The sequence below is a fragment of the Calypte anna genome, chromosome 7 (assembly GCF_003957555.1).
Source record: "Calypte anna isolate BGI_N300 chromosome 7, bCalAnn1_v1.p, whole genome shotgun sequence".
Classification (NCBI taxonomy): Eukaryota; Metazoa; Chordata; class Aves; order Apodiformes; family Trochilidae; genus Calypte; species Calypte anna.
In genome coordinates this window covers 19,026,198-19,051,735 of record NC_044253.1, presented here as the reverse complement: position 1 = coordinate 19,051,735, position 25,538 = coordinate 19,026,198, and the positions used below count along the sequence as shown (strand labels likewise).

Here is a 25,538-nt window from a genome sequence, read left to right as displayed (position 1 = left end):
GAGCAGTGACGATTACATTGCTTCTCTCTTCCCTGTGCTGTCTCTTTCTCACACGTCTGCTTAGTGGTAAATGCTGGTGGGTTTGTGCTTATTTATCTATCCTTTTTCCTCTTGCTTTCATAGCCCTGTGTTTTAAAAATAAGCAATGGAGATGTGAAAGGCTGAGAAATAATATAGTGCCAACTTTAGTGGATTTTTTTAGATTAAAAATAAATACAATTTTTGTCAAATTTCCCCAGTTTCTAGTATGTGTTTTTTATACTTATCTGTATGTGAAGACTCTTCATTTTGCTGCTTCTTATTGCACAGTTGTCAGACTCAGCAACTGCTATTATCAGCTTATCACCTGGCTTCAGTACTTGAAATTGTGTGTTGTGTTTTCAAGAACCTTCCTAAAATGATAGTTTCAGCATCTTTGAGACAGATTTACCTCAAGGCATCTTATAAGAATGATAAAGGAGAAGAAAAATAAATTGGGAGAGGAATAAAAACATCCTTTGGATGTTCAAAGGAGGGTGACTTCCCCACTCTACCATAAAGAGTGAGAAGACTGCCTGTTAATAGTACAGGTACAACTATGGCTCTTGTGGTATGCCATCCCAATAATTCAGTATGAATTTTTTTTTTTTTTTTTTTAAACACCAGTACTGAAATACCAGCATGGTGTGTCCTTTCCGTTCTTGCTAAAATCATAATGCTCAGAGATTCCCATTGTCACAAGACATGCTGTTCACTGACGTTTGTACTGAATATCTCTGTTAGATGCATTTACTGGAGATTTTTAATTTTATCCTACTCACCAGCAGCACAGAATACAATGACAACTTACAAAATCTAAGACCAGAGTTCTGATTAAGTTCTTGTTTAAAGTACTGAAAGTAAAATGCTTTTAGGTATCCACAGCTAGTGTAAATGGGTCCTCTCAGTCTCTTTCTGTAGTTTCAGTAGATTTAAATGTGTTTTCTTCCCTTCAAAATGAAGGGAAGAACAGGGGTAGTACAAGCTTTAAAGTCAATACTTTTAGATTACAATATTTATATAGATGTTAAAGGCACACTTATTTCTTGACATCTTCACAGAGTTTGCTGTCATTAAAATTATAATATGTAAGTACTGGAAATTCCTTGGAAGCTCTCTGTGTCAGGCTTCATCAGAACAAAATCTCCTTTATTCTAGCTAAAGTAACCCAAACCAGATTTGAAATGTTGCATTAAACAAATTATTCAGCTAAATATAAAAAGATTGCAGTTGCTGTCATAAGGGTTTTGTGTTGTGTTTTGTTGTTAGGTTTTATATAGCTAAATCTGGTCGATAATACCATACATGGTTTCTCTGACCAGGTAGGAGGCAACATTTCCAAATGTGGACTTGAAATGGGTCACAGACTGCATCAAGCATAGGATTTCATATTATCATTTGTTTTTGGGTCTGGAGTTGAAAACTTCCATTTTTGGAAATGCTGACCATTTCCAGTCCCCAGAATCTACTCTAGAAGTCCAGTTTTACCAGCATTATTCTACTGCTATTCTCTGGCTTGCCTGAGGCAGGAAGTGTTCCTTGACAAGGAGGCTGCTTTCTGATCTTCCACTGCACTATGCACATGAAAACAGTGGCTTAAAGAAAGTTTTCATAACTAAGATTCTTACATGCATTATATATCTGTATCTTTTTAATGCTTACCCACCTGCCTTTTTGTTTCAGAACTATATGGTATATATTTGAATATGTAAGTAACAGCAAGTAGAAAGATAACAGTTCTTAAATATTGTGCAGGTAGCTTTCGTATTCAAAAGAGGATTCTTAAATCACTTTTTAAATTCAGAAGTGTCTTTCACAAGTGTAACCAGAGAGAGAATTGTGATGCAATTATAAGTGCCTAATTTTTGAAAAAAACCAATCAGAGCACCATGTAAAATTAAGCAAGGGTAACACTGCTTACAGGTTTTCTGTGAGTAATTTTACTTTCTGGTTGGTTTAACTCTCATTTCTTCAATGTGAATACAATTAAATCTGCTGTAACTTTTGCATTTATAAGTTTTGTGTCACATTTTATTCAGAAGAGTCTATGGGGGGACTTCAGCATCCCCTTATTTTGTGATTGCTTCTGAGAAATGAACCCACACATAGTCTTAATGTGGTAGGTTTGGAAATGCACGTAAGAAAACTCTTTCTGCTGTAATACTCCAAAACTAATCAGTGAATGCTAATGAGGTATTTGCTTCTGTCAGTGAATGTAAAACTGCTTGCATTTTTTTTTTCCAAGAAAATTATTCTTAGCGAAATACTGACATCTTCAGAGCATACTATCTGAGCAGCTGTTTTCATTGTACCTCCAGAATATCCCTCTGAAAAATAGAAGTTTTATTTATTTTTAATTACATATAGTTAAATATTTTAATATACAGGCAATGTTGGAACTTGCACGTTTGTATCTTGCACAAGATGATACGGATGCTTGTCAACATCAGTGCTCCTTACTACTGAAGAATGACCAAGATAATGAAGCAGCAACGATGGTATGTGCTATTAGTCTTATCCCAAATGAGAAGATTTAAAGCTTGTGTGTTTGCAATGTAGTGGATCCATAAACTGCTACTTTTTAGAAAGCCTGCAGCTTCTGATTTCAAAAACCCATGAAAAATACATTCGAATGAAATGTGGGTTTTTTCTGTTTATGCTGGCTAATGATTCAATATGAAGTTTCTATCAATCATAGCCTTCATTTTATCTCCATGCAAAAATGTGTCTTTAAAAATATTAGTAAACAGAAGTAGGAGCTGTAAGATTGACTAAATCATGGCTTAATGCATGTTCTAATAACAGTTGACTAATGTCAAAGGAAGAAGCTATTTTTCCTGCACAATAATATTAAAGCAAGTCTCTAAAAAAGCTTCCAGAAGAAAAGAAGTGTGGTTTTACAGTTGGTTTTACATCCTTACACAATCATAGTTAATCGAATTCCTACTTAAACCTTTTTAATTACAGCTGCAAATTCTCTGTACAGTTTGTATACTCCTTGGCTTAAAAGTGCTCAATAGACTAAGCAGATTTTGCTTCAACACATTAGGAACAAATATTATTTCTTTATTTATTATTTTTATTTTATTTATTTTTATTAATTTATTTTCTCACAGCAGTCTAACAACTGGAATTTGTTCTAGTATGGTGCAAGAGCAGAGGAAATAGCACTCTTAATGTATGTTATGTTAAATCTACTCTCTATTTCTTAGTGGACAGAAACAGAAATGAAATAATTTGTTACTCCCTCTGCTGGAGTGGGCTATCATCTTTCTTTTTTCCTAGCTTTAAACTAACTACTTTTGTGTGTGCTTCATCTGCACTTGTGGGAAAATAAAATTAGGAGTAGAACTATGGAAGTGAAACCAGATGTACTTGGGAGATATATCAATGTTTAGTTCACTTTTAATTTCTACCTTAAGTGAAAAATTGAGATAGGAGTCTGTACCTGCTTGTTATTATCCTATGTATCTGTATATAGAGTATTTGCATGACTAATGAAAAACCCAACTGAGTTTACTTCTTGCACAGTGGCTACAGCACTCCAAAGCTAAATTTTCAGCTCCTCACTTTGCAGAACTAGATTTCATTATAAAACCACAATTTGTAACATTTGATTTGTCTTCTCTAAATTGGTCAATGTCTTAGATGATGGCTGATCTTATGTTCAGGAAGCAAGATTATGAACAAGCTGTCTTTCATTGCCAGCAGCTCCTAGAACGCAAGCCAGGTAAATATTTAGCTCTGATGTTTTTACTGCTCCCTGATACGTAGTTGTAATGAGGTAGGGGAGTAAATATCTAAAATATACTTTTTATGATTAAAAATAAATATGCTATTTATAATGGAATCGATACTAAAACCAAAGACCATTACTGCATATAAAAATATAAAGCCATTACAGGAGAAGATGTGATTATTATTCCTTGTAGATGCAGTAATTTGCTTAGCTGCAATGCAATATGCATTGTTTACCTCAAACCAAGCATAGGTAGGGTTTTACTTGCAACTGTAAAGCTTTTCCTCATGTTGAAGATATTTAGCACATGAACACAAAGCTAGCATTTTATTTCAAGATTAATATAGGAAACTTTTCTCAGAGAGGAATAAGTTTATTTTAGCGATTTTGAAATTATAACCAGAGAGAAAGCTAGTAAAATCTATTGAAATAGGACTTTAATGGATGTAAAACTTTCCACTAGACTAGACTGTGAATAAAGATGTGACTACAGCAAAAGTTATTTGAATTTCTTTTGAAAATGAAGTGCAATTATACTTACTTCTATGCAGGTTTTTAGAAGTATTAAGTATTGCAGGTATCATTTGATGTCTTTATCCTTGTATCTCTGTTTACTATGTAGTATGCATTATGTATTACAAATACACCAGTTTTGTATGTGAAAAAGCAAGGCAGGCTCTTACTTCATAAGATATTGATAAAGCAAATAACTAGAATTACCTTGTCCTAATTATTTGTATATTTAGATAACTATGCAACCCTCTCACGATTAATTGATCTTTTGAGAAGAGCGGGGAAACTGGAAGAAGTCCCAAGATTTCTTTTAATGGCTGAAAAACATTCTTCCAGAACAAAGCTTGAACCAGGATTTCACTACTGCAAAGGACTCTATCTCTGGTATTTGCAATTATAATTAAGATAAGGTTTATATGATAATGTAGTACATATTTAAATTAGTTTTCGTGCATTATTATTCAGAGGTGCAACATATAGTGTGATAAGTAATATAGGACTACTTTGCTAACTACTTAGGTGCTAGGATTTAAGGAAAGGTCTCCTTTTCTCTTCTGAAATACTTTCCAACAAGTTCCTCTTTAAAATTAAGGTATTTTATTTGTCTTGCATACATCTTTCATATTTCCTGCTTGTTAAAAGGGATATTCTTGCTGGTTTAGTAATATAATACTTTCAAATTTTAAAATTTATCAGACTGTTTTTAGTCTGCACAAACAAGTTCCTTGCAATAGTATGTATGTTCTTCAAACTTCGCATTACCTGTGTGTGCAAGTGTGTCATCTGTTTTTAAATACTTGGTTTCTTCTTTAGATTTAGGTAAGATTTGAGAATTTTACTTGTCCAGCTTTTGATATTTTAATTATCTGGCTAGGTATACGTGTGAACCAAATGATGCACTCCGGCATTTTAATAAAGCTCGAAAAGACAGTGACTGGGGACAGAATGCAGTCTACAACATGATTGAAATTTGTTTGAACCCAGATAATGAAATTGTGGGTGGTGAAGTTTTTGAAAATCTGGATGCTGACAAAGGGTGAGTGAAATAAATATTGCTTAGGTTCTTCTGTCGTCCCCTTCTTCTGCCACCCCTTTGAATATTCTACGTACTATGTTGTGGGAGACCATTCTTGACTCTAAAAAGACAGTCTCAAGCAGAAAATAGGGAAGATTATATCTGGAATTTCAATGTAGAATGCCTAAATAACAGACCCATCCTGTATAAAATGCTATCTCTTTTGTGTGGAACTGATACTAACTCATAACTAATTTACTGTATGTAAAAAAAACAAAAACCACAGCTTTCACAAACACTTTTATTTCTGATAACAGTAATTCGACAGAGAAGCAGGAGTCTGTGCAGTTAGCTGTAAGAACAGCAGAAAATCTTCTGAAGGAGCTCAAGCCTCAGACCACTCAGGGCCACATTCAACTGAAAATCATGGAAAATTATTGTCTTATGGCAACAAAACAAAAACCAAATGTTGAACGAGCATTGAACACTTTCACTGAAATAGTAGTGGGTGAGGTTAGTAACCTGTCTCATTTCCTCAGTCTTCTGATCATACCTTTACTTTTTTTAACTAGTCTCACAGTCTACATTCACGAATAGTTGCATCTGATTGTGCTATCCGTTCTAAGTTGTTTTTTCTTCTCCTATTAAGGATTATTTGAAATAAAATTTTAAAAAGCAACACTGAAATAATTTAGAAATTTTCATCTGGATTGCATATTCATAACTGAACTGAATGCTAATATTGACAGTTACAGAAATGTGAATAGGCTGTTTTGTTTGAGCTACTGGGTTTGCTTTTTAATTCTAAGTCTTGCCAGCACTGTGCCTGATGATACAAGTCTGTACAGTACCTTCATTCTGTAAGCAAAAATAATTAAATATAACCTGCCTTAATGTATGTCATGGCAATTCAACAGAATTTAGATTCCAGGGCAAGTTTATCCATCTGCTTAAAATCATCCTTATAATGGAAATATTCATTAGTTTGTAGCTACTTGTAGTCATTACCGTTACTATTACCCAGCATCTTTCAACAAATTTTATTTAAGCACACATAGACACATTTAGTCCATAGGAATGCCAAGAAATACTTGAGTTACTGCTACCCATTAGTTGTGTGTTAAACTAATCCTTGGCTGAGCTGAGTATGCTGCTAGTTGTCTTGTGTGTAAGGCAAGTCTGGGAATCACACACAAGGTTTCCCTCTGTCTTCAGTACCAGCTCCTCAGTCCTGCTTAGAACTGATCTGTGGTCCTGTGAATACTGAATGTTTTTCACGGGGTGACACAGTTCCAGCAGGAAGAGTGTTGGAGTCTATTCAGTCTTCTCGGTTGCATTAAATATACAGTTTTAATCTTTTCAGACTTCATCTTTAGGGAAGCATGCTAGATGTGACCTTTGAGGGAGGGGGGATAAGCTGATGATTATGTAGAAGAGCAGATTTTGGTGGTGGTATTTTTTTTTTAAACCCAGTATGGCAGTCCTGTTTACAGCACAACCCTGCAAAGAGGTGTAGAGGCAGAATATCTGTAGTGAGCCAGGAACACAGAGGCAAGAGGAAGCTGCTTAACAAAACCACACTGCATTTAGGAAGTATTTTCAGGATGTGAGCACCATTCTCATTTATACCCCATGCTAATAAAGGCAGGATTTTTAAAATTACACTTTCTCCTGCACTTATTTGAAGCTCTTGCATAGAATGGTGGCTTTTGAGAATCCTGTTTTGTTCTGCGTAGCTTTTGGATATCATTTTTAGGAGCTGTGCACCAAATAATGAGAATTGGTGTCCCTGTTGCTGACATTTGACAGGTACTTCTAAAAGCAGAGAATACCATTTGTATTGCAATTTCACCTGAATTTAGTTTCCACCTGAAGTATTTATTTGTGTATCAGAAGGATAAATCTCAGTGTTATCAGAATGTTTATTGTTGAGATTAAATACTTTCTGCTTTCAACATTTGTTGAGCCTGAAGAATTTGGTTTGGACCCAAAAATTATATTCACCCTCTTAGTTACTTAACATGATGTTTATCATGATTGGGCTTATAGAGATAATCACATTGCTAGATGGAAAACATGCAAGATTGAGTGTTCTGTCTATATTTTCTGAGATGTAGCTTTTAGTTTAGTTTTCAACGGAAGAAGCTTAATTTTTAAAAAATGTTAAAAGCAAAATAAAACCACCAACAACTATGCTTTTTATGACAGAAGGACCATGTACCAGCCCTTTTGGGAATGGCAACAGCCTACATGATCTTGAAACAGACTCCACGAGCCAGAAATCAGTTGAAACGGATTTCAAAAATGAGCTGGAATCCCATTGATGCAGAGGAGTTTGAAAAGAGTTGGCTTCTGCTTGCAGATATATATATTCAGTCTGCAAAATATGATATGGCAGATGAATTATTAAAACGATGCCTTCGTCATAACAAGGTAAATGAATACACATTGAAAGTAATCTCAGTAACCTTCTAATTTAATTTGTCTAAGTGTCTAATTTCCCTCTGAAACAGGATTGTCAAATGTATTTATTTTTCCAGTTGCTTGGTACTTAACTTCTTAATGAGAAATAGACCAAAACAATTGTATAAAGGTGCGTATTCTTCATTTTTCTCTTGAAAATATTTTTCCTATTGGCAACAGATAACAGAAGCTGTTCACAGTAAGGGCATCTGGTAGTTAGAATTCTGCTTATTTTTGTAATTTTTTTCCTGCATTATGTACTATATGCAAGATTTATTTACGAATTACCATATCTTTCATACTTTTATTATGAATTTAAATCTATTCAAATCCATTCGAAACCTGGTCTGTGGGAGGTGTCCCTCCCCATGCCAGGGAGTTGCAGCAAGATGATCCTTAAGGCCCTGAAACCATTCTATGATTTTCATGTGAAGCAATGATGTTTGTGGAAGGTACAGCAACTCTCTGTCTGGAATTTAAAGGCAGCTGCTGGATGTTTATTATTAACTGAGAATTATCTACAGGGTTCCTGAAGGCTCTAATTATTTTTGAAGGAGAGTGGCAATGTTATCTGGGAGGAACTCTGTACTTGACTTGGAGTGACTCAGGAAGATCCATTCATATTACTGATTGTTTTAAACATTATGTTGTCATCAAAGTTAGTACAAGTATCACTTAAGCTTTTTAGCTGTCCAGATGAGAAGTATTTAAGCAATGAATTACAGAATTGCAATATAGTTCTGGTTTGAAAAGACCTTTAAGATCATCTGATGGTCCAACCATTAACCTAACTCAACAAACCATTAACCTAACTCTAGCAAGTCCAGTGCTTAAACCACGTTCCTAAGTACCACATCTGTATGTCTTTTAACAACCCCCAGGGATGATGATTCAACCATGTTGCTGAACAGCCTATTCCACTGTATAATTACTCTTTCAATGAAAAGGTTTATCCTATATATATATTAGCTTACCTAAATAAAATTTTGAATTAATATTTATATTTTGCAGTCATGCTGCAAGGCTTATGAATACATGGGATATGTAATGGAAAAGGAACAAGCATATGAGGACGCAGCGGCAAACTACGAGATGGCCTGGAAATGTGGGAACCAAATGAATCCAACAATAGGTATGTGTATATTACTGATCCATGTGATTTCAGGCACCACAATAGGAATAAAACAGCTACCCTCTGCTGGAAAGATTGCTTTTCATTTTGAATAGAGCATCAATGGTTTTCCTCACATAAAAAACTCAGATGTTTAAATGTGCACTTAACGGTCAACCTGGAAAGCCCTTGTGGCAAGTAGTAGCAGTTTTATGATACTTCAGATACTTTCTGCTTACAATTTTAGTACGAGGTTTGATTTGAAATAGTTTTAGTTTGCTCTTAGTGAATAACTTCCTCTGCAATTACAGTATTAATTTTTAATAAAGTATTTCTAGTAATGTAGTGTGAACTGTCTACATTAGAGAACCTTTTATAATAATCAATATATATCTGATGGTGGCAGATCATGGATTTAATTATATCATTTTGATAATCAGACAGATTACCTGTTTATATGAATAAGCTTATATATGTAAGTAAGGATTTAAAAATAAATTTTCTAAATGTCTTTAAATGGTTTAAAAAAGATGGTGAACTGAAAGCGTGGCATTCTATTCAAGTACCGGTGTGGATGGTTAATTGAAGTCTGCATTAAGCTGTCACATTTTCAACTATTTTAATGTAGAAAACCCTTTCTGAAATGGATACGTAGGATAAAATGCCCGTTCTGACTTGAAATGTAGATTCTGTCTCTAGGTCCCAAGGCTGTTGGCTTAGACAAAGTCTGTTCCAGGTTTTAGGCTGTGCCTCAAAATACATATTATTTGCAGTTTTTAATCTATGGTCATTTTTTGTGCCCTAGGGTGTTTTTATTTTGTCTTAAAGTGAGATACCTTTTGGCATCAGCTGGAAAACCTGTGGTTTTTTGAACAAGATTGTAACTGTCAAGCCTATGAAAAAATTAGGTTGGTCAAAACAGAAAGAAGACTTCTTCAAAACAGAAATAAAAATGATTGATACAAATCTGACTTAGACTGTTGGGGATGCAGTAATTTTACTAGTTATTCCTGTACCTTTAGAGTGGAATTGAACAAATTATTAAATCATTTGGCGTCTAGACAAGAGAATGCTTCAGTGAAACCAAAATGTGGAGCAATCTTGCATACAAAAAATGAGAGCATGATATTGAAATTACTGTGTGCCTATTTTTTTCTGGTTTTGCATACAGCGTTGTGAGAATCAGCATGTACTAAAACTAAAATTATCAAACTGCGTCTGGCAAGTAAAACTGTCTGGCCTGTTGTCAGATTTGTTGTACTCATTTGCTAGTGAGGATAAGTTCATTAGTGAAAGACTCAAAATTTTAAATTTTGGAAATTGTATGCTCATAACCTTTTTTCCCTCTATTCTGATTTTTGTCTGGGCTCATATGCACAAGCTATACTTATGTTGAAAGTATCAGCCTGATAAGTGGCTATGTGACTTTGTGATTCCATGTGATTTTTTTTTTTTTTAACTTTATTTTATCAGTAGTCTGCTGATACTGGAACTTAATTCCCTAGCTTTTTATTGTTACCCTGATTTTTTGATTTTTTGATTTTTTTATTCTTTTGTCCCTTAGTAATGGAATTGGAACAGTGTATTGTAGGTCACAGTGAGAAAACTGTGGGGTGCCATAATAATTGAAAGAGGACAGCCATTATATATTGTCTGTAGTAACACATGCTTTCCAGAATAATATCTCCTTTTGATTCAAACATAGCTAGCAGTGTGTAAAGGACTTTAATTTACTGCCTGAAGTGACTCAGTAGAAATTTTGATCTCTGCAGGCTTAGATGAGAGAATACCAGAAACCAAATATAACCATTTTAGGAACATACAGTGACCAAAATGAAGTTGAATGTGGTGTTTTCATTATTCAATACAGATACTAAAATTGTCACCTTGTTTCCTCCTTTTTACGTACAGGATACAAGCTGGCTTTCAATTACCTGAAAGGGAAGAGATATGTTGATGCAATCAATGTTTGTCATAAGGTAGAATTTGCATATGTACTTAACACTATCTGCTGTAGCAACTCATTTACATAATTATCCTGGTTTTATGTTGTTGAATTTACATTTCTAAATATATGGTTTAATGTCAGGAAGACACCCTATTTAATAAGTTTGATTAAATTCAATATCTTCTTAATAATCTGCTTAATCCTGAGTTCTCTGGCCACCAGGCAGATAAGAGATAAAGTAACTGACTATCACATGTGAAACCTTTTTGAGTGGCACCCTCTTTGGCCCTGTGGTTGCAACTTGATAAATCCACACAGAAGTATAGCTGAAGAAGTTTATCAAATGTTACTATTGGAAGACACTGTTAGAAAGTAACTTCCAGTATTAACTGTGTATAGTCTAAACATAAAAAAACATTGAAAACAGATAAAAAGCCATAAAAAAGCAGATATAGATAAGAGGAAGGGCTGCTATCATATGAGCAGAGCAAGCATTATGAATTTGTAATTAGTAATATTAACAATGAAATAAAGTATATTTACTCCTTTGTGGAGAAATAAAGATAACTGAAAAAGGAATAATTGAATGAAAGGATATGGAAAAGGAGAGAAGGGCAAGATGAAGTGTACAGAGTATAGTAAGAAAGACCCTGAGGGAAGGAAAACATAAGGGCAGTTTGTCTTTGCAAATAAAGTATACTGAAAACCTTGGAAGTGTCTCCAGAGGTCAGCGTTTTGAATGCTTGCATTTCACACCACGCAGAGGCTTTAGCCCTTGATCCCTGTGTCTTTCACACCAAGGTGACAGCGCAGCATGAAAGGGAAATAAGGTGTCTTTAATAAAGCTGTGCTTGACATGATAGCCTTTGGCTTCAGTTAAATATTTATGCATTCTTAAAACAAACTTACCATGTTGGTTTAGTTTTAGAACTTGTAAGCTCAGTGATGAACTTCTGCGTTCTTTTGTCTTTTGACAGGTCCTTGGAGCACATCCAAACTATCCAAAGATCAGAAAGGAAATACTGGACAAGGCCCGTGCATCACTAAGACCGTGATATATGTATATCTATATCTATATATATATATATTGCTTGTTTAATCAGACTTTGGAAAATATGAATGAAATGCAGCCCTGACAGACCATATCAGCATAAAAGCATTAGGAATATGATTAACATAATTATACTAGGGATCTGGACTATTTTCAAGAAAAACTTGCAGCCTTGAAAGTAGTTGTATTTTTTTAATTCAGGAATGAGTACTGATTACATGTGTGCTATGTAAAGTGACATCCAGCCTAATAAAAAAGTTTTATCAGCGTTATAAAAATATTTTTCACCATATAACTCCGTATTTTCTTTTGTTGTTCATTTGAAATAGCACTAAAACCAACAGCCTATCCTCTCCAGTGCAGGTGCATTAATATGCTAGATTTCAGTTTGTGTAAACTATTTATTCATAATTACAATGTGATGTTTATTACTACAGCTGTATATCTAAAGTATGTTTTTCATTATTACAGAAATTACAAGCATGTTTTGTTTTAATCTTGAAAACCCAACTATATACATGCTAATATATATACTATGTATACTATCAGTATACATACCAATATATTCTTCATGATTTTTTAAATTTCTAATGAAAATCTAATATTTAAAAATTTAAAATTAAGACCTTGTGTAAATAATGAGTAAAGGCTTTTTTACAGATCATGCAAGCCTTACACAAAATTAATTTTCTACTCCCACTGTCTGTTATACACCTGTCAGATTTCCATGAAAAGAAATGTTTGGTGTGTTTAGTCTTCCAACATTGTATGTGTAGACAGTACAGTTATATGTACAGAAGTTAGCACTCATTTTTTTAAATCCAAATAAAACATTATTCTGGAGAAATAATTCTGATTACAGGGGATTATGATTGTGTCTCTGATGTAGAATATACCTGAATGAGAGGTAGAAAAAGATCAAGAAGAGGCAGAATCTTTGAAAAAATGCATGCCAAACAGAAAACACTGTTACACTGCTGTATATGGTTTTCAAACAGCATCTGATGTTGTATGTATTTGACTATAAAACAATGTTTTGGCGTGAAAAGAGAATTCATAATACTATAGTGATTATGTTTCTAAAATTACCAGCTTCAGTTTCCTCTCTAGGTAACTTTAGCTTTTTTTGTTGACACTGTGTCAAGTTACTTTTATTTGCTATTTTGTTTTATTCTTTGAGACAACTGAATGCTAAGACTAGAAAAGGGAGTCTGGACACAAACATTTCTGATCTTTCTTATCAGTAACTGGGTGCTTGAGTGCTGTATCGTAGGTGACTTTAAAGCCTTGCTTCTTGAATAGATTGACAGGCATCGCTTATGCAATGATGCTGCCTGCTGGTGGCTTCCAGGCTCTGCATTCCAGTTAGTATTGAGCTGTTGGGCAGCTAAACTAAAACTAACAGATGTGTCTCAGGACTTTAACACTTCCACAGGATTTGTGTGATTATTAGAATTGAGAAAAGATCCAAATACGCAGCTTCTCCTTCCCTGGAGAATGTTGAAACTTAGGCTGTAGCTTTATCCCTTCTGTTTGAGCACTGCCACTCAGCGCCTGCAGAACGGGACCAGGCACGGGACAGGCTCCCTGTTTGTTGCCTGCAACTGGTGCAGCATGAGAGAACTCTGAGGAAGATAATTTAGGAGACTGGAGAAAAACTGGTGGTAGGGGAGAGAACATGGAAGGATCCTGAAAATGTTGAGGCTGGAGGGAGCTCTAGGAGAGCTGGGCTATGTAGAATTCATAGTAAACTATAAATTATTAAACTCTACTGGTTTGTTTTGGTTTTTTTCACTACTAACAAACAAATACATAGGCCTTGTCAAGGCTGTTTCTCTTAAAACAGCATTTCTTTGTGCACACCCCTATTCATATAGCATCAGTGGGGTTTTGCTCACTCAGCATTAATAATATTTAGAATACTATTTAGCATTAGTATAATATTTATATTTATAAATATTATAATATTTATAAGTTTGAAATAAAAACACTTGGGTAAGATGTTTTCAAAAAAGGCAAGACTGATCTGCAACTACATCTACATTGGTTTGTTTTTATCATGAACATAAGACAGACTTTACCCTTTCGTAAGATGCTTGACAGATTAGGTCATGACAATAATAAGATACAGAAATTGAACTTTTTGTGGCTAACTTTTGGTGAAGAGCTTTATTTATATACCATGCAGGTAAAATATTTCTGAAGCCACATTAGCCATCTTGACCATATCTAGCCACTACCATCTTTTTTTATAGGTGGGGTCTTGAAGAGTGCAGATGAGGCACATCTGTGGACTACAATTAAAAACCAATGTTGGCTATAAGTACTACTTTAGAGAAAATCTTGCTTTAATATAGTGTTCACAGAAGAAATGACCTTTCCATTTCTCTTTTGGTTTATGTAAGCCAATTTAAGTTTTCCTGTCTTTACTAAATCTTTTACATTATTTGCAGAAGAAATCTCTTTGTTTCTTTTTACTCCAGCTAGTTGAAACTGTTAATTTCAGCTTTCATTCTGGTTTTACAATTTCTTATTCTAAAAATGCACGTCCTGGTAGCTTTTTTAAGCCCCTTTCTTAATAAACGGTTTTGAATGGAGGAGACTCCTGGGATGGAGGGGAGTCAGTAATGCTGATTTCAAAGAGCTGCAGTCTTTAGTGTGGTGTTGCTTAGCAACCCATCTTCCAGTTTTGTCTTTGGTGAATAAAAGAGGATAGTGAAGCTGTGGTTTCTATTGATTCATTCACTGAAACTGGAAATGTAAGCATCTTGTAGCTATAGCAACATAAGCCTTAGGTTTCTCTTCCTCTCTCTCATCCCCTCTTTCCTCTGCAGGTACAGAATGCCTAGAATATCTTCTAGAAGATATGTAAACATTTTTTGTATCAATACATTGTAATTAACTACTGCTTTTTTCAGATCTGACCAATACTAGAAAGATGATCTAGAAGTACCATTAATTAAAATAATTAGTGTAACTAGCTAAAAGTGATTAATTATAATTTAATAATAATTCAGTGAGATTTCTGTAGAAAAAAACAGAGTTTTTTGCATTTTTTTCCATTTTTGGACTAAGTTTGACAATCGTGAGTAATTTCTCAAATGTGGCTACCACAATTTTTAGAAAGGCTTGTAAATCAGGCAGCTCAGGTTTAGTAATCTAAACCTTTGTCTTGTTATCCATTAAATGAGTGAGTAGCTTTACAAACATAATACTTTAAAAAGTTTATAGTGTTAGAGGATTTGTTGAAATTTTTCTGAACTATCTTTGAAAGTGGTCCAGGAAACACTAAGGGGAAGTTCTGATAGTGGGACTAGATTTTGACTCTTTGGAAGCTGATCATAAAAAGCTCGTTTGTGTGTTTCCTTTACAATGCTGAACAGGGAAAAAAAAAAAAAAGGAAAAGAAACTAAGAAAAGAAATGCACTAGCAAGTATTTCTCCATCATCTTGTGACTGTGCCACTTTTTAATGTAAAACCACTCTTTTGTCAGTTTAGGCTCCTTACAACTATGTTTTTGTGGGTTTTTTGGGTTTTTTTGGGTTTTTTTTAACATCAGCTTGCCTTTAAATGTTTAAAATTTGACTGTTACTGCAAAAATCACATGCCTTTATCTCTCCTAAAACTTGTTTTGGTAATTATGTGTCATGAAGTCAAGCAAATGGTCTAACTACTTCTTGTTCTGAAGTAGTGTGTTTTGTTTGGGGTTCTTTTAAGGAATCTGTATTCCTGCTAATGCAGGCTTTATTGTGGAAAACAGCTTTTAAAACTTTCACACTTGAATTTTGTTCTACAAAAAGTTGAATACTGACTTTGTATGTCTCAGGTGATGTGGGTACTTGTTGCAGTTAAGGCCTCAGCTTTCAAAGGCTTGAGGAAGGATTTTAACATGCTAGAAATAACAGAACACAGTAATTGTGATTGATGCGGATCTAAATCTTTGTTAAGTGTTCCTGGGGATAGCGAATTCAATCATAAAATAGTTGTATATTACCACTATTTTGCTCACTGCTGTAGAATCAGTCTCACTACTGCTAACTTGCCACATATTTGCTGAACAGCCTTAGCTACCTGCAGTTCAGCAAGCTGAAAATCAGACTTTCAAGTGGCTGGGCTGAGACTGTAATTGTGCTGGTTTTATTTGAAAGTTGGGAAAAAGAGAGACTACTACGCTGTACTGAGAGAAGTTAGGAGCAAACTTTGTGCAATTGGACTTTTCTTACTCTCACCAAAATTAGAACATGCTCTTAGCGATTTTGTCTGTCCCTCGGGGACAGTTGGCATTGGAAAGGAAGGGAGCTCAGTGTGATTCCCTTTCTCCCAAACTCTGATCTCACCTCTGAGGGATTGTGTGTTCTGTTTCCCAGCAACGTGAGCTGGGACTGCTTGGTCAACCACGTCCCACACGACACGACACAGCACTGAGGTGACTGAAGAAAAAAAAAACAACCCAACCCAAACCCGAGTCCCAGCCGCCCGCGGAGCTGCTCTAACGCAGTCTGTAATCCTTGGGTGTTAGAGCACGCACGGAGTCTCCGAGGGTCCCGCCCCGCCCCATCTCCGGTGCCGCTGCCTTCCCGGTGCCCCCGGGCCCCCCTCGCCCCTCCTCGACCCCTTCCCAGCGCGCGGCCCCCGCACTCCGCCGGCGGCAGCGGCCTCGCGCACCTGGGCGCCAGGTGAGGGCGGGGCCGCGCGCAGGCGCAGGGCCGCCCGCCCGCGCGCACCTGGCGGCCGCGGAGCGGAAGCCGCAGCCGCGCTCCCGGCTCCGGTCTCCTCGCGCCGTGGGCGGCCCGGCGGCTGGGGCGGAGGCGGCGGAGGGCGCCGGGCTCGCCCTGTGCCGGCGGCGCCTGCAGCGGGCAAAGCGGCTGCTGCCTCTCCCGCCGAACGAGGTGAGTGGGGGAGCCTCGGGGAGGGGTGCGCTCGCTGGCCTCAGGGGTCCCCGCGCGGCTCCGCTCCTCCTTGGCGAGGGGCCGCGGCGGAGCCGCTCCTGGTGCCGCTGCTCCCCCGTTCACCGCCGACCATCCGGGTGCCCCCGGTGCGGCGGGGACACGGCGGGCGGGAGGGAGTCGTGCCGTGGGGCAGAGGTCCTGAGGCAGACGGGGGACCGGGGCCTGCCCGGAGGATCCCCCTCAAGCGCTCCCCTCGCGCGCTCCCCCAGCCACGCTCGTTCTCACGCGCCGCGGGCTGCGTCCCCTCAAACCCCGCAAGGCTGCCGGCACCAGGGGCCTTCCCGGGGTCCGGGGACAGCCCAGCCCGGCCTGCCCCGCGCTGGGCAGGCGTGAAACCGGGCGAGGAGCTCAGGCTGCGGCTAAGGGTGCCGCTGGCAGCTGGGCAAACAGACCTCCGGGAAGTTCTGGGCACCAGCCGGATGCGCTGCTCAAGCCAAAAGTATTGACCGAGGGAGGTGTCTCTTGCCACGTACAGATCTCGCCCAAGTATTTGGCCACAGTGCTCCGCTGATTTGGTAACAGCAGGGTGATAGGTTCTTTGTGTACGTTGCCAGTTTCCCTCTGGTATATTTCATCCTATATGAAGTGCTCTGAAGTTACCGGATTCTCTCTTCTCCGGTAGTTTGATTGTCTTCGTTCAGCACAGCAGGCGTTAGTGCTTCAAATCTTTTCTCGACTCTGCAGAATTGACAAGAAAAATTAATTGTAGCATGCATAAACCTTAGTTTCATGAGTATAATTTTTAAGTTCATGTAAAACACACTTGTATTAAGTATTTATTAATAAATGTTTTTATTAGCTTGATTAAAATATCTTATAAAAATATGGATTTTATATATGCATTTTAGTAGTGTTTTACACATCACTCTTCTGTCACAAGGCAACAACTTCTGTTTAAACATAATTTAACTGGAAGTTACGTTGTTCTGTTTGGCGACTAAAGCCAGTGCTGTGCTTCTGAGCTGAGCTAAAGAGTTAAACGCTGAGACAGAGCAGCCAATTTATGGCTTTTGGTTTCCTTTTTTAACTAGGTTTGCTCAGTGGGCTGGTCAGTATCGCATCCACTATTATAATCTCAAAGCTTCTCAACAGCATAGTAAAGTAAAAATTAAGTTAGTTACAGAGAGATCAAGTTACTATTTTTGTTGTGCTGTGGGAAGGAGCAGAAGACCAGTTTTCCTCCTCCTGGTAACTGCTATTGCCGTTTAACTTTGCTCCTTTTTTTTTATGGTGGGGCAATACTAGTGACAGCCAGGGTATCTTGGCTTGTGTCAAAAGAGGCACAAGATATATTTGCCCTCCCTGTGACATTTCCCCACAGTCTGCAACTCTAGGTGACAAACTGCATTGCTTTGAGGTGTTCCTTTTTGCTTAGCATAAATTTGTTGCCTGATCTGTCTGTTCCAAGAGCTGGTATGTAGCACAGAGCTTCCCTTTTCTGCAGATCTGATGTGGAGACTCATGTTCATAATACGAATTGCTGATCAGGTGCCTGCTGGCACTGATGAATGTCTCCTCTTAATCTATTAATTTCTGTGTTTCTTCTTGAAGATTTAAAAGTGTCTCAAGTTTCTAGACCATGAAGTGCTAGATTTTGTTCAGTCGTGTAATGCACAATCTTAATCACTTGCTGTGTGTCTTCTGCTTGTCTGCTATTGTCTGCTTTTTCCTAAGATTTGCTGGTATCACATGTCATGGGAAATAGTTCTGCTTACAGAGAGAAATCCCACTGAAAAAACTACTGACAGTGACTTTGTAATGCTGCGGTCAAATGAGTGTTGTTAGGCAAGATTAGTTAGCAGTGAAATGTGGCTGTAGAGAACTGGTCAAGTGAGGAGAGAAGGGAAGCAAGGACACCTTTGGAAGATTCCAACAGATTAGTTTAGCAGTCACTGACCAAATAAATGTCAGTTAATCTCAAAAAATCCACTAGGAGACTTGCTTTCTTTACACTTATTTAAACAACTTGGAAATTTAAGGCCAGCTAGCATGTAAAACTGATTTCAAATCCTGCACTTAATATTCAGATGCTTTTGGTATCTGAAAAACATTATTATAATCAGGAGAACAATTTCCCTTGCTGATGGTCGAAGGATTGCTTTCTGGTGCTTTGGTGAAAATCAGACACTAATCCCTTCTCAGTGAAAACAGCACTTAACAGCAGCTATGGTGCTTGCTTGTCATCATGGCATTTTTAGGGACAGTCTAAAGTTACTTTTAACAGAGGCCAAAACCAATCTAGCCAGTAAAAATAAAAAGAAGAAGAGCTGAGTGAAATCTAAATTGAAGTAGGGTTCGGAGCATGCTTATTGACAGAACTGTAAAATTAAATCATAAATATTTTTCCTTATAATATATGGTTACTGAATCTTAAAATACAGTATCTCTTGTCACAGGAACTATTTCCTGCCTATCATGTACAGTGCTTTGTTGTAGAGAAATAGTAGTTGTGCTCATTTCAGAAGAGTTTTTATAAGCTCTGCAATACACTACAGTACATAGAAGGAGGATTCTTTGTTATTTCTTTTTTAATCTCAAAGACACTGCTGAAGAAGATAGTCTACAAAGTTGTATTCTATCTGTGTTCTGTGCTGCTGCTGCCCTGAATTTATTCAGTCTGTTCTGTTACCATCCTAGCATACAGCTTCTGATTTTTCTGTAATAATCATTGGGGCAGATTACATCCAGTCTTTGCTAGAATAATTTGGACCCTTAATGTTTCTAAAACCAAGACCCAGGAACTGAAAACATTCAGTATTCCTCTTGCAACTTCTTTTTTTTTCAGGAGAGGAATCACATTTCTACTGTCTGAGCTTCAAAGAATGTACCCAAAGGAACAGTATCTGGGGTTTATGAATCTGTTTCTTTTAGTTACCTGTGCCCTATCTAGCAGTGTATTCAGCCGAAATTCTTAGTGGGCTAAATAGGCAAGTGTGTTTCATTGCAAGTTCAGAGACAAACTAGACAGCTGATTCTGTTTATTCTTTTTATGTGAAGCCTTAATCTTTAACTTCTATACATTTCCATATATAATTTGCTCCTTTACTTAAGGTAATATTGTGCTAATATTCTTGTATTCAGTAGCAGAGTTGGCAACTTTAAGCAACTATGTTCATTTCCCCCATGTCTAAAGTGCTTTTGAACATGTGAATGAATGACTGTGAGGAGAGCCTTTGTGCACCAAATTTAGCCAAACCTGTATGTAAATTCAGTCCAAACTAGACATTTCTTAGTCTGTCACAAGAGGTGGCAATGCAACTAAATGTTCTTCTGGGATGTACTTCTAGGAAGTGTAAGTGGTTTTATTCTGTTTAATTATTTGCTGGTAGGAAAAAAAAACCCCATGATTTCCATTGTGGTAAGACTAGACTACCACTTACTAAAATGCTTATTTCTGTAGTTAATGTTTTAGTAGCAATACATGAATACCAACACATTGGTAGTCATGCAAAGAAAACAAAAAGCCCTGTCTGGAGTTTTAGATTCAGAAAGACCAGTGGTGAAAGTGGCATTTAATGCAAGTAAAGTATCCCAATGTGTGTAATCATGGATCTTTGGCAGACTTGAGATAATTTGGTGAGAACAGCTGATCACGAGTGTCAGGTGTGTTGTTGGTTTTATTCCCTGAAGAATTTTGTCAGTATTTCTATTCACACACCTGCTTTCTGATTAAAGGAACTTTCAAGTCTTGCTGAAGATACATTATATTTAGATAATTAAAATAGACAATCTTTTTATTGTGACTAACTCTGGAGTAAAAGAGAAATTAGATAAAGGGTGAAGCAAAGTTGTGTAGTTAAATAGTTTTTATTAGAATAATTCTTAATGTTATGTTATTTTTTCCCTATTTTTATCTTTAAAAACTACTTATCTTAAGTATTTTTTTAGTATTTTTGAGGTGTTATTTATATTATGTTCCATAGGCTATATTCTCAGGAAATATTTGAAACCTATTTGTCACTCAGATAAAAGTTAATTTTAAAAATTTAAAAGAAAATGTTTTAAACAAAACACTTATGTCAAGTATGCTGTTAGTAGTAACCCCAAAAATTTCTCCTATGTACATGGTCTGAAAGAATTTCTGTTGATTTGTGTTATCTTGACATTTCGTTGTTTGGATTTTGGTTTGTTTTTTGTTTTTAATATTGTCTACAGTGTTGTTCAGACCAAGCTAACAAAAAGTCAAAGTTGTCTGCATGTTGGCTGCTGCAGTGAGGCTTTTTTGTAAGCCAGAATTTTTGTCTACAGTCTGACATCAGAGTTAGTGGGTGGCATAATGTAACATAGACTGTGCATTGAATTCACACACTACCCATGTGATGTGGTTTGACGCAGAGTGGCAGCTGCTTTTTGGCACGTATTAGGGGACTTCCGTAGGATGTGTTAGTTTTTCTTCTTTAAAAAATAATCTCTATATCCAGATTATGAAGTTTAGGGCTAATCATTTCAAAGTGCTGTAAGAATCCAGACATCTATTCATGAAAATAATACTAATGAATAGAAGATTAAACACTTTGCTAAAAAGTTGCCTCAGGGAGTGTAATCATGCCACATATATGCAGCAAGTCCTGGAGGATGGAACAGTAGCTTGGTCTCTGCTTACTGACATTGCTATGCCATAAAAATGTAAGAGGCATTTATGGTGAATAAAGGTTTTATTTCTGCCTACAAAAATTACCTTGGTAAATACCCTAAGGAGCATAAAACTTTCATGACGAAAGTTGTTAGGACAAAGTAGTTTGGGTTCTGGAAACTGCCACTCCTTTGTGCAAAAAAATAGCTCATTGTAAGCAGTATCCCTGTAAGATACTCTGTCAATAAAGCTACAGTCAGCATTTGTCTATATCAAAGAGTTTGCTGTATGTTTGTGGCAAAGAAGCCAAGTTTGTCTACCTCACTTCTGCTGCAAATACTATCCTAAGACTATCCTTTAAAAAGAAACTTCACTTGCACTTATTTCTCTGCACAGCATGTGCTCTGTATGCTACTGTACTATAGCCCACATTGCAAGGGTTAAGCTGTGCTGCTCTGCTTGTACAACCCACTCAATCAGGTGAGTTGTGTTTTCATTTCTAGGGACACACATTTCTCTTCTGTGTTACTGCAGGCTGCTGTAGTTCGGCCTGACCAGCATCCAAAACAAGGAAATACGTTGTCAAAGAGAAGTCAGTGTGTATTCAGATAAAAGAGAATATAGTTACACAGGAAACCAAATTTTGAAGAAATTGCTATATATTCTTGGTGGCTCAATAGATCTGCTTCTGTTCTTCAATGCTTTATTTGTCTGAAGATGAATGTATATAAAGCACAGATAATACAAGAAATATTCTAGATATATTTTAGATACCTTTAGATATTGGGGATACCTTAACTTTTGTGAAGTATGAGTATTCTAAGGATTTGTGTCCTGCCAGATCATTAAAGCATAAAAGAGACAGTCAGAAATACTTGCTTCAAATTCTGATTTAGTTCTCAAATATAAGCATAATTCCTGTGTAAATCAATGTTGCTATATAGAATTAACTTTAATCTCTCTTTTCATGACATACCATGCATACCATTGTTCATTAATGCTTAACCATTCTTTTATCATGGACAAAGTTAAGTCTCTTCACCAAGAAGAAGAGGGCTAGAGGAAGTTGGAAAACATCTGCTGCTTGTTTCGTTATATATAAGAAATTTAAGGACAACAACATTTGGAAACAAATCAACCAGTGCTAATACCCCTCTCCCAGGTGTTTGCCCAGTTGACCAATGAATGCTTCTTGGATAAAGAGTTGCCAAACAACAAATTAAGAAAAAAAATTATCTCTATGTGAGGAAGACATATGTATATTGCTTATTGATTCCTAAGCTTTAAGATTTACAAGTATCATATGGGCTTGTGCATGGTGCACTGAGAAAGAGGAGCATGATTTTCTTGAATCTTGGTTAACAGGTCGCAGTCAGTGTAGACTCAGAGCCAATGCAGTTTTAAAACTTAGCAATGGCAGTTTTACAAGTTACGGTCTTCTTGCTGGGTGCTGATCTGAACATGTGCTTTGTGTTTTACATTGTTTATTGCATTAACGTGGCAAGGTTGGGAGGAAGAGATGACTGCAAGGGTAGCCTCTGTGAGAAGAGACATGGGGCTACCCTCCCCCCTCCTGCTGGACACAGCTGGTTCCAGCCATCTCTAAAACCAACCCACTGCTGGCCAAAGCTGAGCCACCCAGTATAGTAGGTGGTGTCTCTGTGATAAGGCATTTAAGAAAGGGTCAAAAATGCTACACAGGGAGAGGGGAGTGAGAAAAATGTTAGTTAACAACCATGCAGCTACTTCAAGTTCAGTGATTAAGGAGTGGAGGAGATGTTCCAGGCACTGGAACAGGTATTCCCCTGAAGCCTTTGGAAAAGGCAGGTGAAGAAGGTATTTTTCTTCAGCCCGTAGAGGACCACAGTGAGACAGATATCCATACTGCAGTATGTGCAGGACCTCGTGCTAGAGCAGGTGGATATGCCTGGATGTTGCCCGTGCAGCAGCAAGATGTTGGCAGGAATTGTGACCATGGATGACCCATGCTAGAGTAGTTTTTGTGGAAGTAATGTGACCTGCAGAGAGGACCTTTGCTGGAGCAGGAGGAAAGTGTGAAGTGGAAGGGGTGGCAGAGACTGTTACAAGCTGACTACAACCCTAATTTCTCCATCCTCTCTATACCACTTGAGAGAAAAAGATGGAAGAGTTGTGAACAAAGTAGTGAAGCTGAGCCTGGGAAGGTGGTTTTACTTTTGTCTTTATTTCTTACCACCTTACTCTGTTTTTAATTGGCAATAATTAAATTCATAATCCTTCAGTCTGCTTTTTTCTGTGGCAATTAAGTGGTAAGTGATGACACTCTCCTCAGCATAACACGTGTACTTTTCTGTTTTTTTTTCTCCCTGCTGTCATGTTGAAGAGGGAGAGTGAGAGAGTGGCTGTGAGGGTGTCTGGCTGCCAGCCAGTATCAACCCACCAGCCATTTAGAGAAAACAGTGTATTTTAATTCACCAGCGGGGCAGTTTGGTGGATTGGTTGCACTCCTTTCACCAGGAAAGGAAGTTTTGATTCTTAATCTTGTGGTGCTTAAGTACAAATTAAGTAGTACAAATTGTAGTACAAATTAAGCACTAAAGTACAAATAAAGCACTAAAGAAAAATAGGAAAATAACCTGTGAGGCAGAAGTGGACTGAGTATTTTTAATGGATTTTTTTTAAATTTGGTGAGCCTAATAATAAGAAGAATTCCACGTTCTTATAACAATAGCTCTATGCTAAATCTACAATAGTTTGAATGTATGGGGTTTTTAAAAAGTGGTGACATAAGCTTTGTAATAAGCTATAATGTGAACAAATCTGGGTGCTTAACCTATCTTGGAAATTCCTTAAGAAAACCAAGTGAGGTTCTTTTCTGTTTTCTGTAAGTCATCTGTTCCTGATCATATGTTATTCCAATTAAGAAATGCAGAATCTGCTTGTATTTCAAAGGATGAAATAGTAAAGTAAGTTTTTTTGCAGGTCAATAGTTAGCAAGTGGGAATTAACTGTGGCTTTTATCTAGATGCTGGTTATTTCTTAGTTCACATTTTTACACAAAAATGAAGCTGTTCAGAATTCAGTTTGGTTGCTTTTCCCTCCCTTTCTTGTAAACTGCCAATTTTGCAGAGAGAATTAAATTCAAATCACTTGGCTTCTGGTCTTCAAATGTTTTTCATAGTTCCTAATCTTTGAAAGCTGCTGAATAATCGGTTTGTAAAAAAAAATAGTGGCAGAGTTTTTGAAAGAGGAGAGCTCTGACATGTTATCTTGATGAGCTGCAGCAGCACATGCCAGAAAATGCAGTACAAGTGAATGAAAAAATATGCAGAATGATTACTTGATCCTCAGGCTAAATTAACCTACTCCAAATTACTTGTATTAAATCTGCATTGAACAAATATAGCAGATAACTAACTAACTAAAAAAATAATCCCACCTGAAAGTCTGATTGCTTGAATGTAATCTTGAAATGTTTTTGGTTCATTGTTTTTTTTAATATTGGAAATTTCCAAATTGTTGAAATAAGTTGATTGAGATGTCCTTCCTTTCTTTGGAGTTCACTTTTTATGTGGATCTTTCTTACATGCAACTTGAATTTATCGTATTGATTCCATCTGTTTTCTTTCTATCTCGTAATTGAAGTAGAACTCTCTGCTTTTAGAAAACTTAAGACAATTTGAAACTATTTGTAAAGTTTTAGAAGAAAATTAATATGAACTATTGGTGTTGTGTAGAAATAGTGCTTTATTTTTGGTAGTGTGCCCACTTTCTGGTTCTTCTACTTTTTAGTGTATTAAGAATAATAAAAAAACAAACCAACCATGCAAACAACCCTCCAAAAAACACAACCAACCAAACAAAACCACCCCAAGACCAACAACCAAAGAAAACCCCACAAAAAATAACAACCAGGGAGTGTGCATCTGTGCATCTTAGGTCATGCCTATCTATAATATACCTATCTCTAAATGATGGACACTCAATATTTGATAGTTGAGAACTGTAAGTTAATTCTTGCCTATTAATTTTGTGTGGCTTTATGTTGTCAAATATACTAGATGTCTAAATTTTTACTTTTTGGTCTTATTTGCAGGTGTTATAATTTCAAGAAATGCTGGGACCTATTTGAAGAACATCAGTCAAGCTTTGTCTTGTGATATATTTTTTTAAACTAGA

General features: G+C 36.9%; 1 protein-coding gene across 1 annotated transcript in view; it reads left to right on the top strand.

Moving 5' to 3' along the window:
- TTC21B (tetratricopeptide repeat domain 21B) overlaps positions 1-12,897 on the top strand; it is a 38,779-nt gene extending 25,882 nt beyond the window's left edge. The window contains exons 21-29 of the mRNA XM_030454142.1: positions 2,406-2,516; positions 3,667-3,748; positions 4,504-4,654; positions 5,145-5,306; positions 5,603-5,798; positions 7,494-7,718; positions 8,760-8,880; positions 10,771-10,838; positions 11,785-12,897. Of these exons, the coding sequence (XP_030310002.1) occupies positions 2,406-2,516; positions 3,667-3,748; positions 4,504-4,654; positions 5,145-5,306; positions 5,603-5,798; positions 7,494-7,718; positions 8,760-8,880; positions 10,771-10,838; positions 11,785-11,862 (1,194 nt within the window). The 3' untranslated portion in view covers positions 11,863-12,897. The remainder of the gene's footprint in view (positions 1-2,405; positions 2,517-3,666; positions 3,749-4,503; positions 4,655-5,144; positions 5,307-5,602; positions 5,799-7,493; positions 7,719-8,759; positions 8,881-10,770; positions 10,839-11,784) is intronic.
- The last annotated feature ends 12,641 nt before the right edge of the window (positions 12,898-25,538 follow it).